At 36.4% G+C, this 14,874-nt stretch overlaps 2 protein-coding genes across 7 annotated transcripts; both read right to left on the bottom strand.

Annotated features, from left to right (window-relative positions):
- Nucleotides 1-6,146: 6,146 nt before the first annotated feature.
- Nucleotides 6,147-9,850, bottom strand: LOC125221816 (putative dihydroflavonol 4-reductase). Of its 3 annotated transcripts, none has more exons than XM_048124084.1 (6): nucleotides 9,539-9,850; nucleotides 9,069-9,197; nucleotides 8,787-8,951; nucleotides 7,807-8,109; nucleotides 7,422-7,580; nucleotides 6,147-6,386 (listed from the first exon to the last, which is right to left on the bottom strand). In XM_048124084.1, exons 1-5 carry the CDS (start codon nucleotides 9,812-9,814, stop codon nucleotides 7,428-7,430), a joined length of 1,026 nt encoding a protein of 341 aa, XP_047980041.1. In that variant the 5' UTR covers nucleotides 9,815-9,850; the 3' UTR covers nucleotides 6,147-6,386; nucleotides 7,422-7,427. The 3 variants fall into 3 exon arrangements, with proteins under 3 accessions (XP_047980041.1, XP_047980040.1, XP_047980038.1); XM_048124083.1 differs by having other exon boundaries at nucleotides 6,147-6,383; XM_048124081.1 differs by lacking the exon at nucleotides 6,147-6,386 and having other exon boundaries at nucleotides 7,007-7,580; nucleotides 9,539-9,848.
- Nucleotides 9,851-10,231: 381 nt separating this feature from the next.
- Nucleotides 10,232-14,472, bottom strand: LOC125221815. Of its 4 annotated transcripts, none has more exons than XR_007176434.1 (8): nucleotides 14,193-14,472; nucleotides 13,394-13,451; nucleotides 12,752-12,832; nucleotides 12,550-12,585; nucleotides 12,006-12,245; nucleotides 11,782-11,923; nucleotides 10,838-11,464; nucleotides 10,232-10,645 (listed from the first exon to the last, which is right to left on the bottom strand). XR_007176434.1 is itself a non-coding variant. In XM_048124080.1 (8 exons), the coding sequence occupies exons 1-7, from the start codon at nucleotides 14,366-14,368 to the stop codon at nucleotides 10,971-10,973; spliced, it is 1,227 nt and encodes a 408-aa protein (XP_047980037.1). In that variant the 5' UTR covers nucleotides 14,369-14,472; the 3' UTR covers nucleotides 10,711-10,911; nucleotides 10,944-10,970. The 4 variants fall into 4 exon arrangements, 2 of the variants coding, with proteins under 2 accessions (XP_047980037.1, XP_047980036.1); XR_007176433.1 differs by having other exon boundaries at nucleotides 10,236-10,599; XM_048124080.1 differs by lacking the exon at nucleotides 10,232-10,645 and having other exon boundaries at nucleotides 10,711-10,911; nucleotides 10,944-11,464.
- Nucleotides 14,473-14,874: the final 402 nt, after the last annotated feature.

Below are 14,874 nucleotides of genomic sequence, written 5' to 3'. Positions count from 1 at the left end.
GCTGTGGTTCGTGCGTGACGCCCACTCGCCGGCAAGTGGGCGTCGTTTATATCCGTTAAAATTGATTTTTTTTTATTTTTTTTTAAAAATCAGAAAAAATTCAAAAATTAAAAAAATATATATAAAAATATTCTAAAAATTATACTAATTGTTTATAGCCGTTTTTTTCAAATTTGTAATTTTCTTCAATTTTTTTAAAGCTTCCAATCACTTCTATAAATACCAAATCATCCCCACAAATTATCCACCATAAAAAAACTCTCTATTCTCACTCAAATTTTTTTAATGGTGTGTGTGTGTTTTTTTTTTAATTATGTATTTTTAATTTTTTTTAGGATTTTAATTATGTATTTTTTAATTTTTTAGGCCTTTAAATTATAATTTTTATTTTATTTAATGAAGTGTGTTTTTATTTGTTGGAAAGAAATCAAGAATCAAAGGATTAATTATAATTGATCCTAGATTGATACTTTACCAAAATTAGAAGATAGAGATCATTGTAATTAGGTTTATCATATTTGTAATATTGGACCCTATTGATTTTAATATACTGCGATTCAGTCCCCATAATTCTCATATATTATGTGATATACCCCATTGTTTGCAAAAGAAGCCCCCAGACTCTAGGTTTTATGGAATTGAGCCCCAATATTTAGTTAATTGCACAAAACCCCATGATTCTACACCTATATCAACCCAAAATCGTTTTGCACTTCTTGAAAACATTTCCGCTGCGTTTAATGTGCAAAATGTTGAAAACACGGGTAGGAAGGGTTGGATTTTTGATTGTGGAGCAACCGATACTATGACCCCCGACATGAATGATTTTATTGATTTTTGTGAAGTAACTAGAACTTATATCAAAACTGCTAATGGGGAACTAATTACCGTGGCAGGGGCTGGGACAATAGAAATCTCCCCAAATCTTAGACTCTCAAATTGTCTTTTTGTCCCGTCTCTTTCACAAAGATTGATGTCTGTAAGTCATGTGACAAGGGAACTGAATTGTACACTGCTAATGTACCCGAGTTTTTTTATCTTGCAGGATATTCGGACGAGGAGGATCGTTGGGCGTGGCACTGAGAATCAAGGTCTCTACTATGTGGACGGGAAAGCTCAAACTGGCAGTGCAATGTTGGCTCACGGGTCCACAGAGAGAGAGGCTTGGTTATGGCACAACAGACTGGGACACCCCTCCCCTGGTTACTTCAAACTTTTGTTTCCGAATTTTTCTGTTCCTAGAGATTTTTCTTGTGAATCTTGTGTTTTGGCCAAGAGCCACTGACAGACTTTTAAACCAACAAACACTCGTATGAAATCTATGTTTGCTTTAGTACATGTTGATGTGTGGGGTCCTGCACCTATTATTGGGGGAAAAGGCCTTAAATATTTTGTTATCTTTGTTGATGATTGTACTAGAATGACATGGATCTATTTCTTGAAACACAAATCCGAAGTTTTTGAAAAGTTCACCCTCTTCTTCCAAATGGTTCAAACCCAGTTTCGCACCACCATTCAAACACTTAGGTCTGACAATGGGAGGGAATTTGCTAATAGTAGCATGACCGAATTTTTTAGGGAAAAGGGTCTTATTCATCAAACTTCTTGTGCTTATACACCTGAACAAAATGGGGTCGCCGAGCGATGAAATGAACCTAGCTCTGAAAATATGGTTGTTCCCACTAAGCCTTGTGATACAAAAACACTGGAGGAGGACAATACTGTCGATAGTGACACTGGCCGGTACATACTTCCTCAAAGAGATACGCGGGGAATTCCCCCGAAAAGATATTCCCCCGAGAAAGTTGGGAAGAAAAGCAGATACGGAGTAGCAAACTTTGTGCAAGGAAACTTAACCAAGATGGCTCGAGCCTTTGAGGCAGCACTTTACGAGGAAGGAGAAATCCCACAAACAGCCGAGGAAGCTATGAGGCATAAACACTGGAGGGAAGCAATGTTTATAGAGATGAAAGCACTCATGAAAAACAACACGTGGGTAAAAGGAAAGCTGCCCGAAGGAGTCAAGGCAGTGGGTTGCAGATGGGTCTTTACAATCAAGAGGAGACCAGATGGCTCGATTGAGCGGTACAAAGCCCGACTCGTGGCTAAGGGATATACCCAGACCTATGGAGTAGATTATGCTGAGACCTTCTCACCGGTAGCAAAGATTAATAAAGTGAGAGTTTTATTCCCAGTTGTTGCAAACAAGGAGTGGCCTCTGCATCAGTTCGATGTAACGAATGCCTTCCTGCATGGAGAGCTCCCAAAGCCCGTGTTTATGCTTCCACCCCCGGGTTTTACCAATGAGTTTCAAGATGGAGAAGTATGCCAACTGAGGAAGACACTTTATGGGTTGAAGCAGTCTCCAAGAGCATGGTTTGGCAGATTCACCGAAGTGATGAAGAAATATGGGTACCAGCAGAGCAACTCGGATCACACCTTGTTCCTCAAGAAGAAGAATGGAAAAATCACATGCCTTATCATATATGTTGACGACATGATTATCACAGGAGATGATGATGTAGAGATTAGTGAATTGCGGAAGAATTTGTTTAACGAATTCGAGATGAAGGACCTAGGACTCTTGAAATATTTCTTGGGAATTGAAGTGCTTAGATCGGATCGAGGAATCTTCATCAACCAAAGGAAGTACACACTCGATCTCCTAACGGAAGTGGGGATGATAGACTGCAAACCTGCTGACACTCCAATGGTACAAAACCATGGGCTGCAGATACTTAAAGGAGCAAAACTTACTGACAGGGGGAGATATCAATGATTGGTTGGCAAACTAATCTATCTCTCACACACACGGCCAGATATTGCCTATGCAGTGGGAGTTGTCAGTCAATTCATGCATGCACCGCAAGAGGACCACTGAGAGGCAGTGATGAGAATTGTGCGCTACTTGAAAGGAACAGCCAAGCATGGATTGCTATTTGAAAAACATGGGCACTTGGAGATACATGGGTTCACTGATGCTGATTGGGCAGAAAATCCTAATGATAGAAAATCGACTGCCGGGTATTTCACCTTTGTTGGAGGGAATCTTGTAACATGGAGAAGCAAGAAGCAAAAGGTAGTTGCATTGTCTAGTGCAGAAGCAGAATTCCGGGGGATTAAGAGTGGTTTGACTGAGATACTATGGTTGAAGAGACTTATGACCGAATTGGGTCTTCAATCGTCACAACCATGTAGGATGTTTTGTGACAACAAGGCTGCCATTAGTATTTCTGAAAATCCAGTGCAACATGATCGGACCAAACATGTGGAGGTTGATAGACACTTCATCAAAGAGAAACTTGAAGGGAAGATTGTCGAGTTGCCCTATGTCAAGTCTGTAGATCAGTTGGCTGATATCTTGACCAAGGCGGTGAATTCAAAATCATTCAGGGAAGTATTGAGCAAGTTAAGTATCGGAAATCCCGTTACTTAACTTGAGGGGGAGTGTTGGAAAGAAATCAAGAATCAAGGGATTAATTATAATTGATCCTAGATTGATACTTTACCAAAATTAGAAGATAGAGATCATTGTAATTAGGTTTACCATATTTGTAATATTGGAGCTTATATGAAGGCGTGTAGTTCAATGTAAAAATAGACAAGTGAATACAATAAACTCTTCTCTCAATTCTTCATTATTAATTGAATTTGTTGGAATTAAAAATAAAAAATGAAATTGAATGAATAGTTAAGGTAGAGATGGTTAAGAGATGGATGGATGCAGGTGTTGTCTTTTAGTTAAGAGATGGGGTGAAAAGTACAGTGAGGCCCATAAATAGTGAAGAGATGAGACGGATAAGAGACATGGATGCGGATGGCCTTAATGTTGAACTGGATAACAGTGTTATATATGGTGAGTGGTGACGATTATCATAGTAAAATTAAACTTGCGTATTTTCTTTTGCATTCAAGTATAGTAAAATAGTAGTACAACATAATTTAGACTCAAATCAAAAAATATCATTTAGGTAATCCAAATGATATGAGTACATGCATGATTTATCTAATCCTGTGCTATGCACAGGACAAAAGATTTTTAAATAATGAAGATAGATTAATTTAAAATAAAGAATATAGAGTAAATAAGTATATAAATATATTTATTAATAAGAACTAATTAAAATAAGTATTTGTAATATTATAAACAACGAAACAAAAGAATATTTGTACAATTATTGATAATGATATTAATTTAGTTTCACTTTATATCATTATTTATTGATGTTTCATAATTACTTGGTTTAGCTACATTTTGAATTCAATATAATTTACTTCTCAAAATTTTGAGAAGTAAAAAGAATAAAATATGAGTAAATAAAAAATAATTCAAGAGAATTAGAAGTAACACCAAGTGTACGATCTAACATAGAGAAATTAATACATAGTAAATCAATGTTAACTCAATTCTAACTATATATAGACTTCATTACTTATTGAAAAAATAATTTTAAAAAATATAATCCCTCCGTCCCATAAAAATTGGTCATATTTCCTTTTTCATTCGTCTCATAGAAATAGTCACATATCCATTTATGGTAACTTTTTTCTCTTTCTTTTTTACTTTTTCATTTATGGGCCCCCACCATCCACTACATAATTTCAACTACTTTTTCTCATTCTCTCTTACTTTATCAAATAACGAATTAAAACTCGTACCAAACCTAAAGGACCAATTTCTATGGGACGGAGGGAGGATATATTATACAAAGTCCAAAAAACAAAAAAATCAAATTAAAAACTATATTTAATCAAGAAAGATGTACTACATTGATTACATAGTTTTATAATACTACTATTTGAAATCTAAATTATACTCCAATCTTGTTAATATTTTTCTCCAATCTTGTTAATATTTTATAACTCTATTTATGGGTAAAATACATACTTTTGTTGTTATTGCTACCAATAATATACTCAAGTTTCTAGGAAAAACTTCAGAAAGTATAGCAGTTTAACAGTGAAAAGAACAGTACTCAATGGAGACTCTCACTGTCTTGTGTTAGGTGAGTTAAGTAAAGAGATATAAAGTGAAAAATGAAAAAGGTAGAGAGATGAAGATAGAAAAAAGTAAGAGAGAGTAAAGTAGGTGTGGAAAAATGTGTTGACTTTTATTAAAAAGGGAAATGACTCTATTACTATGGAACGGACGGAAATGGAAAAACGCCTCTATTACTATGGAACGGAGGGAGTATTATCCATGAAATTAAATTGATTAATTAAAAAAATGGATATTGGCATCTAATATCACGAAACTTTCAAAAAGTTGAGTTTTTCCCACGAACTTTAAAATTGACAAATAATATCACGAACTTTACCACGTGTTTGTTTTTTCCCACGAATGAAAAAATTCCCACAAATAATACTATGATACCGATTATTTTTCGTAATTTCTCGACAACAATTTCGAAAATTTCAAGTTTTTCAATATTTGAATATAGTTTTTCTTGAAGCACACCCTCAAAAATTGTTCTTCAATCTATTAAAATAAAATGAATTTTCTCATTCGTGGGAAAAAACAGACTCGAGGTAAAGTTCGTGATATTATTTGCCAATTTTAAAGTTCGTGGAAAAACCCAACTTTTAGAAAGTTTCGTGATATAAGATGCCAATATCCCTTAAAAAAATATCAATTTTAATAGTATCTAGTATCATACGTAAATACATAAATAAATCTTTAAAACCCTAAATAAGCCCAAATATGGACTACATAAATTTGTAAATTCCCAAATCCTAAGTGACCCCCAATTTAGAACTCTTTTCAAAATACTCCCTCCGTCAAAAAAAAAATAGATCACTTTGTATATGGCACGGGTTTTAATGTAGAATTGGTAAAGTAAGAGAGAGGAGGAGAAAAAGTACATAAAGTAAGAGAGATAGGGAGAAAAAGTGAGTAAAGTATGAGAGAGGGAAAAAAAGTAGGAAAAGTATGAGAGATAAACTTTCCATTTTCAGAAATGGTGCTATTTTTTATGGACGTCCCAAAATGGCAAAAGTGATCTATTTTTTGTAGACGGAGGAAGTATAATATAGTAATACTCCCTCCAAACCCTACGTGACAAAAAGCCGCCTCCCTCTCTCTAACTCGGCGCCTCACTCTCCCCCCCCCCTCTCAATCGGCAGAATTAGCATTTCCACGCCACCACGCCCGCCCGCCGCCGCCTACTGCTCTCTCTTCTTCTCTCTCAACTCGGAGCCGCCACGGCCACGACCACGCCCGCCTCGCCGCTTCTTCAGCTGTGTCCTGCTGCCCCACCGCCGTGCCTCACAGTTCACTCGCCAGCTTTACGCCGTCTGCTTCACGCCGCCCGATCGGACCGTCACCGCCCAACAACCTCAGCCTGCTACCCTCGTCATCCATCGGTGGAAGCTTTGAGCTGTGACTGCTATCAAAAAATAAAAAAAATCAGATAATTAAGTCCACTAAAATGCAGATTCAATTAATTGTGTGGGTATATATAACTGTTTAATCTTATTTGAGAAGCCACTGTTGCTCAATAGGAGCTGCCTTTATTTTGTCCAATGGTTGTCATTTCTCAAAATGACCAAAAAAATAAACAAAATAGCTTTACATTTTTCCTTCAAAAAGAGTAAAAATATCTTTTCACCAAATTGTCACTTTAGATTAGGATACATTTGCAATTGTATCAATTGTGAAATCGAGAAGAATTATTAAAATCTCACGAGGATTAAGGGTAATATAATTACTCCTATTTTATTTTAAAAAAATTGTCAGAAAAATTATCATATGGTAAGGTCATATTTGGGTCTATTCCGAAACATAAAAATAGCACGGAAAAACTATCCACTTTGGATTTCTTCACAATTATCATACAATAAAAAAATTGACCAATCACGTGTGATATTATCGATGATATTCATCAATCAAACGACATCATTTTCTTTATGAATAGACAACATCGTTTAATTCACCCGCGGTGATGTTCACGTATAATTTCATAACTATATATTAGATACAATTTCAACAAAAAATGTCAGCGTGGAATCATTGTGAACAAATCCAAACATCATACTATTTTTGGCTGATTTATAAAGTTGCGGGACAAACCGAAATTTTACCATGGTTTTTTGGACAAATAGCCTTATCGTTTACATCTTCCCAACTTTCTTGACTGAATCTCCACCAATGTTGAATATAATGTCACTATGTTCTCAGTCAATAGATCCAATCATCCAACACATAGTTTACAGTCTATGAACATTGCAATCATGCCCACTCACTCAATCTAAACCAGAAGGCACATTGCTCTGCTACTAAATGGCTCTCGGAGATAGAGAATGTAACTGAGACTGAAGTTATCATGAATGTGGACAGCAGATACTGGTACAGTGATGTGTTGATGATGATCATTCGGGAAATACAAGTAATAAAGTGTCGCCAACAACTTTATTCGACTTACCTGCTATCACGGCATATCCTGATATTTGATCAAGCCCAAGCTCTTTAACCAGGGGACCATCTCTGAGAGACCTTCTCTCAGACTTCTAGGGTTGTAATCCAGCTCTTTCTTCGCCTTCTCGCAACTGTACGCCCATTGATGCCTTAGAACATCAACGGTCTGTTCAATACAAAACGTATGTAGACTGTGAGTCGAAAAGCCCACCAGTATAGATCATAGGTAGTCTTAAAACCAACTCTATGTTATACGACATTGCAAAAATGATTTTTTTTAACAAAGTAACTATGGCATAGTTGGAACGATACAAATGAAACAATTTATGCAGGACAAGTAAGTGACGTACAATGAGCAAAATTACAGAGTAAATAAAATAATAGTTCCTCACCGGTGGGCTGATTAGGGGAAGCTTCCCAGTTATTCTGGAGACGAGGACGCATATCCATCCATATACATCAACAAGAAAAAGTGGGATCTTGAACCGGGGCTTCGATGTCTGAGTGATCTCTGCTGCTATATCAAAAACATCTTTGAAGGATGCATTTTCCCCTGTAAGAAGATATCTTTCACCTTTCTGACCTTTAGCTAGTGCAGCTATATGCCCCTGTGCTACATCATCAACATGACAGAACGAGAACCCTTGCTCTTCGCCAACATAGCCTGGCATCCGGCCATTAAAGCGTTCCACAAGCTGACACAGAGTGCAATCATTTTAAGAGTAAACACATTTGCATGAGTGGATGTCGAGGATAAACATGAACTCCTCTTACATCATCATGAACATCAAACAGTTGTATCAATGTCGAACCAAAAAGAACACGCAAAAAAAGTATGAAAAAGCACCTAAAGATCAATATAGCATCAAGTGAAAAGACAATATCAACAAGAAACCATTTTCCAGTTCAAGCTTCACACATAATCAAACCTGTTTCACCTTAACCACTGTTTAATCTCAACTGCTAATTCATCCTATTTCACCAGCACGAAATTATCATACAATCAACTACCTAAATTGTACACCAAGCAAAAACTCCATGATCAAACTTTATTAGAACAAGCACACATCATCATGAACATGGAACAGTTTTATCAAATTCACACCAAAAGAACAAGCAAAAAGTGTGAAAACACCTATAGATCAAGACATAATCAAGTAAACAGACAGCATCAACAGGAAATCGTTTCAGTTCCAAAGGGGTAACAAATCCCTAATTTTCCAGTTCAAGCTTCACACATAATCAAACATGTTTCAACTTAATCACTGACATTGTAATCTTAGCAGAGGTTCATCCTTTACCACAACATGAAAATATCACAAATCAACTACCAAAATCAAGCTTTCGTAGAACAAGCAAATGAGCAACTTACCAACTGAGCCACCATATTCCCAGTTGTGACTTTTCCTGGACCATAAATAACTCCAGGATACACTGGCACAATAGGCACCCCCTCAGCAGCAGCATCCAACGCAATCTTATCCGATAAAGCTTTCGACTTCTCATACTCAGTACAGAAATGCCTAGCAGGATGCACCTACAAACACACATTTCTCCAACAATTATCAACAGAAATAAGAAGCCATATTTCTCCTAAAAACATTAAACTGAAATGAATTGAACAGTGTATAATAGACTACAGAGTTTTTAGTACTTGAGTCTCATCAGCAATGTACCCATCCGTTGACCCCAACGCGAAAAACGACGACGTATAAATGATCTTCTCGATCGTCTCCGTCTCCTTATAAGCCTTCAGCACATTCCTCAATCCTCCAACATTAACCTAATAAACTCTAAGTCAATACAAAATCTATGTTTCATTTCCACTACAAACCAATCACCACATAAAAAATCCAGCTATCAATTTAACGACTAGCAATTAATCCTCTTCGCATCTGATCAGAAACCAATAACATCAGAGAACCTACTGCTCAGTCAACTAATCATCAACTTACATTCCACAGCATGTTAATTTCCGATTAACGACTAGCAATTAATCCTCTTCGCATCTAATCAGAAACCAATAGCATCAGAGAAGCAACTGATTAGTCAACTAATCATCAATTAACATTCAACAGAATATTAATTTCAGTTCAATAAATCAATAAATGAAGCTGAGCTCACCGAAGTGAATCTGGCGGGATCAGGAAGCCAGGGTTCGACAAGTGCGGCAGTGTGGAAGACGAAGTGGCAGCCGGAGAAAGCTTTGAGGAGCGATGGATAGTCGGTGACGTCGCCGTAGACAAGTTGGAGGGATCCATCGGAGGGCGGCGGCAAGGAGGAGACGTCGCTGGTTTTGCGGACGAAGGCCTTAACGGAGTAGCCTTGGTGGAGAAGCGCGTGGCAAAGCCTCCCGCCAAGGTAACCGGAAGCGCCGGTAACCAATGCTACTTTCTTCATTTTTATTTGCAATTTTAATTCAATATGTTTCGGTATCTATTTATAAAATTATGTCTCGGTCCTCGATTTATTACGATTTCATAACACGTGACTGCATATTTTAAAAAATTATATTTTGTGCGATTTCATTTTAGACTAAAATCTAAAATTAGTTCTTTGTATTTGGTCAAAAAACTGTTTTCGCTTTATATATTAAATGTTATAGATTTTTGAGATACAAGTAATTATTAATTAGGCAGAAATTGTCATAATTAGGGGTATTATAGTTGTACACATGCTATTTTTCTAGGACAATAAATAACGCCAACAAGATTTAATAGCCATACATAAACAAGAGGACATAAAGTTAATTATATACTACTTCAGACTCTTATTATCAACTTTGAATGTAACGAAAAATAAATAAACTTTAACGTGTAGTCAATCTTCCATGAGTATTCTCGCAAAATTAAATTTTATTAGTGACAATTTCAAATGACGTGAAGATAACAAGACAAAATTAGTTTTGAATGACAAACCAACACATCAGTGTCATTTTGAAGAATAAATAAGTGATTATTTTATATAGTAGTACTATGTAATTTGATTTTTATGTATACAATGTAGTTAGACATTTCGACATGCCACTTAAGACCAAGACGACTTTGTTTTGGACATTCCGGCATGCCACCTAGTTAGACATTCCGACATGCCAGTTTTGAACCGAAACCCAGAACCACCACTACCCTTGCCGGACCAGTTACTGGCAGTTTCCTGATGGAGGCATCACTAGTTTATTGGTGTGACTGAGAAAGAAGAGGGGATTAAGATTCAAATCCAGATCATTTATACCTGTACTTCACAATACCTCATTAGAAGCTTTTGATCCATTCATAAAAAGAGAAGGTAACAAGAAGTGATATGCAAATTATTCAAGAATTTAATTCATTATTCCCCTCCAAAACAGTGATACACAGTTAAAACTTATGTTAGAGAACGATATTACTATACATCATGTATCAAAAGTTAAAAAATTCCACTTACAGTCCAAGTATTTTCGGGTGGAGAACTCTCTATAATCTGGCATTTCTTCGTATTCTTGCCCCGAATGCCATCTTGAACCGATATAATACGTATATTTTTACGTGTTTGCACGGGAGAATAAAGCCGACAGCCATCATAATCTAGATCGAAGGATGCACTTTATAGGATTGAAAGGAGAAGACCTCCGCCCCGAAGCAAATGCAGGACTTCTCATGGAGGGCGAAAACCTCAGATCCCAGTCCTCAACATTCTTTGGAACACAAGCGTCGAAGAGGAACTGACCTAAAACGCCATGGGCGCTGATCTTTGGAGGGCTCGACAGAGGTATGTAACGTCCTTTGGATTCATCCGGGATAGACCCGACATCCCTGTCCTCGTGATACTCTACAGAGCTTGGCACGTGAAAATAATCGTTCAAGTCGAGGTTAACTCTGTGGAGGCTGTCTCTTGACATTGCAGCTGCTTTCCTTAGGCCGTTAAATGGATAAGAAATTTCGTCATGTCCACCTTCCATTCCCATCTTCTCGCCTTCAAGTTGTCGTATTCGTTGGGAATAGGTTATTGCAGCTTTGCTCAGTAGCTCAGTTATGGCTGCGCTGTATTCTTCTGGATGATGTCGAAAATGACCTATGGAATTGTGCAAATAGGAAAATGTTATATCATGGTTTATAATATTTCATATCCACGAGCCCAAACAGTGTGAGAGAAATCATGATCAGAGAAAAGTACAAAACCGACGGGGTTTAGTTTTCATCAGTAAGTTGTGAGTTTAACTTTAACAGAAGACAGTGTTACACAAGATTTTTGTGAAATTTGTTATAGAATCTACAGACATCATTTAGATTTGTCAGCACGACTAAAAAAATAAATCACAAGACGTATGTCAGATTAGAACGGACCAAGAGGATAACGAGTGAAAAGAGCAGATATGTTTAAAAGCTTACCAACGTGTGATGATTTATTCCATTTAACCAATTTAACATCAGCTCCAAGGTTTATCAGCCTAGTAGCGAAATTGAAGATTATTTGAAACGGAGCAAGCTCGTCATCCTCGGAGCATAATATGAGATATGGAGCCCGAAAACTCTGGTAGCATCAAAGTAACAACTGATCACTATGAGCCAAAGAGTAAGACAAGTAATTTCAATAAAGTTCTGCAGATGCTTACGACTGTTGAGTACAGAGTCTGCCAATATTCAGCACGCTGTGATTCGAATCTGCTAAGAAAGAGTGCGTCCAGGGTGGAGGAAATGCCACTTGTTATCCATGACGCTATGAGTGGAGGGCGTGAAATTGTAAGACCAGCTTGATGGAGAAAAAAACGATTCCCTAGGTCACTTACGAAATCCACCGGACAAGAATCGAATATGTAACCAGAAATTGAGTCTCTAACAAGCCGACATTCATCCTTCATGGTAAAATAGACCAGAATATGAGTAAATCTCTTTAACAAGGTTATTGTACGATGCAGAAATTGAAGGGGTATATATGTTTAATCTATTTGGTTCCTAATCACCAATTTACATTTTCAGCAACATACATCGAAAGAAGGCAAAGGATTGTCCTGTCATTATAAACAAGCAGAAACTCTGCATAATGTTTCGTTTAGTGTGAACTACCCCTATATTTAGACATATGGACCATAGTATAAGGATAAAAAAAACATCACATTATATATACCATAATATAAAAAGGGTATTCAATGAAGTTACCAGATTGATTTGCTCTTCACACTTCCCTTCAATTATCTGCACCCAAATGGAAGAGGATTATTATTTACTAGTAGTTTTATTTTGCCAAGCTTAAACAAAGAACTCGTTATCCACAGTGTCTATGATAAAATTAAGTCATTAGATATAAGAAATACTCCGTTCTATATATAGGCTTTCATCAGACAACACAAATAGTATTTACCTGAAGAACCTTGTACATACAAGCTTTTGGACCACCAGAAAAAGATGCAAATATGATGGGGCATGGCTTTAGTTTTAATTCCTGCAGGTGAAATGGAATGGAAACCAAAATCAAGTACTGATACAAAACAAAGTAGGAGTACTAAGTTTTGGCAAACATGTCAATTTCATCACTTATTCTTAGGAAGGAGTCTGTTATGACAACCATGCTTTCAAAAATTCAAGTAACAGGAAAGCCTAATTAAGGTATGTTTTATCATTGCTTGTCTGCAATTGATAAATTGATAAAATATAGTAAAAGTCAACTTCTCTTCTTATTAGGAAGGTTGGCTATCATACTTGAGAGAGGCCTCCAAAAGCAAGTTAAACAGCGATAATGAACTACGCAACATCAACTAAATTGTTATCTTATGCGTATTAGTATTAACTAAATTGTTATCTTATTCTTATATTATCAATTTATCATGAAAGCAATTTTGCATTTTCAGATAAGTCCAGATCGGTTCCTTTAAGGTTTTCCTGTACGAGACATTCTTACAAACTTAGAACAGATTGCACGAGAAAGCTCTATTATCTCTTATCAGAGTGTTAGAAATTTCAGAAGACAAAACTTTAACAGGCACTGAATTTCATAAAAACTGACCTGAATGAGCTCATTAACTATTTCCTGAGCCAACGATGCAGCCTTATCCGGAAAGAATCTGCTAACGAAGAGAATATCAGCAATTGTTTTGACAAGTTACAATTAACAAGAGATGCACGCGCGCACACATGTCCATCAAATAAGAGAGTAAAGGGCATAGGCTCAAAAAATAGCTTCCGTATCAGTTATGCAAGGATCAAGCTTGCTCAACCTAACATCAAACAGTCAACCTAGCTTCCACCAGGCATTTCCATTTCAAATGGAGTATTCAATAATGAGTCGGTGACAAGTAACTTTACAAGTATTCTGATGGAGTATAAAATGACCTGAACCTAACAGCAGAGTTTTAACGGTCCCCCATTTTTCACACGAAGAAACTTTGTTCGGTTTCAATTAGAAAACCGATTTAGACAATAGCTTCCACCTGGTCAACCATTAGAATTTCCAACTTTATCGAGGAATTATGTTAATCGATCACCAATATCAAACCCAAAGGGATAAACCTCAGCAGTTAAATAATTAACCAGATTTATTCGATTAACAAGGTCCCCAAACCTCAAGCACCTTCTTCAAACTCCAAAAACGGTAAAATTAATTATCCTAATTCTCCTAATTCAACCAGCTAAAGATAAGTCACAGAAGCTAACAATTCACACACAGAGCTAAAACAGCAATTAAACATAAAAATACACAAATTCTAACTTCAATCAAGTATCAAACCTAAAAATTCAGCAAACATGATCATAAAAAAAAATCCAAATTGCGAAGCACCAACAAAGGGGATGAAACAGAAACTTACAAATTGAGGAACTGAGCTTGGCAAACAATGGAATTCCATCCACGAGAGGAGTACATATCAACATAATTCTTCAAATGCTTCTCCTGACTGGACATCCATGCAAATACCACAACTATTCCTTCCACTTTTCCCCTCTCCTTTCTTCCCCAATAATGACTTCCACCTAATCCCCACATCCTCTGAACTACTCAGGATCAGATTTCCTCGGAAATTGGGAGTGGAATTTTGCAAATTGCAGAGGTTTTTGCTGGGCTAAGATAATTTGATGGGGTTGCTGTTATCGAGGTCTTTATTTATACGTATATAAAGCTGTTTTTTTTAACTATTTAAGGAAATTTTTATGCTTAAAGATAAAGCATATAAAATGCGGTGCTTATTCGTCAAATTTTAATTATCAACTATAAATGTTAGATTAATATTGGATTAAGTACTACACGGAACGCTGTGCTTCGTGGCAGATCAGTCACTCAACTTCCTATTTTATAATTTCCTTTTTTTTTCTACTTTTTATTACACATACATATTTTTCATATTATATGGATGATTTAAAACAAGAAATTTTGTTTGTGATAATGTACAATACTAGAACTAATATAGGGGTATAAGATAATAGTATTGGCACTCAAAATTCAATTAAATTCATAATACGGTTATAAATCATTGTTTTTATTTTTGTTTGGAT

The sequence above is a fragment of the Salvia hispanica genome, chromosome 4, assembly GCF_023119035.1.
Source record: "Salvia hispanica cultivar TCC Black 2014 chromosome 4, UniMelb_Shisp_WGS_1.0, whole genome shotgun sequence".
Classification (NCBI taxonomy): Eukaryota; Viridiplantae; Streptophyta; class Magnoliopsida; order Lamiales; family Lamiaceae; genus Salvia; species Salvia hispanica.
This window is presented reverse-complemented; position numbering and strand designations above follow the sequence as displayed.

Excerpts from the sequence above, each read along its gene's own strand:
- LOC125221815 (XM_048124079.1), bottom strand. The coding sequence starts at position 14,368 with ATGTGGGGATTAGGTGGAAGTCATTATTGGGGAAGAAAGGAGAGGGGA. Across the intron at positions 12,586-12,751 it reads GTATGTACAAGGTTCTTCAG|ATAATTGAAGGGAAGTGTGA; the intron begins GTAAATACTATT and ends ATTTGGGTGCAG. Across the intron at positions 12,246-12,549 it reads GTGAAGAGCAAATCAATCTG|GATGAATGTCGGCTTGTTAG; the intron begins GTAACTTCATTG and ends TTTACCATGAAG.
- LOC125221816 (XM_048124084.1), bottom strand. The coding sequence starts at position 9,814 with ATGAAGAAAGTAGCATTGGTTACCGGCGCTTCCGGTTACCTTGGCGGG. Across the intron at positions 8,952-9,068 it reads ACATTGCTGATGAGACTCAA|GTGCATCCTGCTAGGCATTT; the intron begins GTACTAAAAACT and ends GTGTGTTTGTAG. Across the intron at positions 8,110-8,786 it reads GGAATATGGTGGCTCAGTTG|CTTGTGGAACGCTTTAATGG; the intron begins GTAAGTTGCTCA and ends ACTCTGTGTCAG.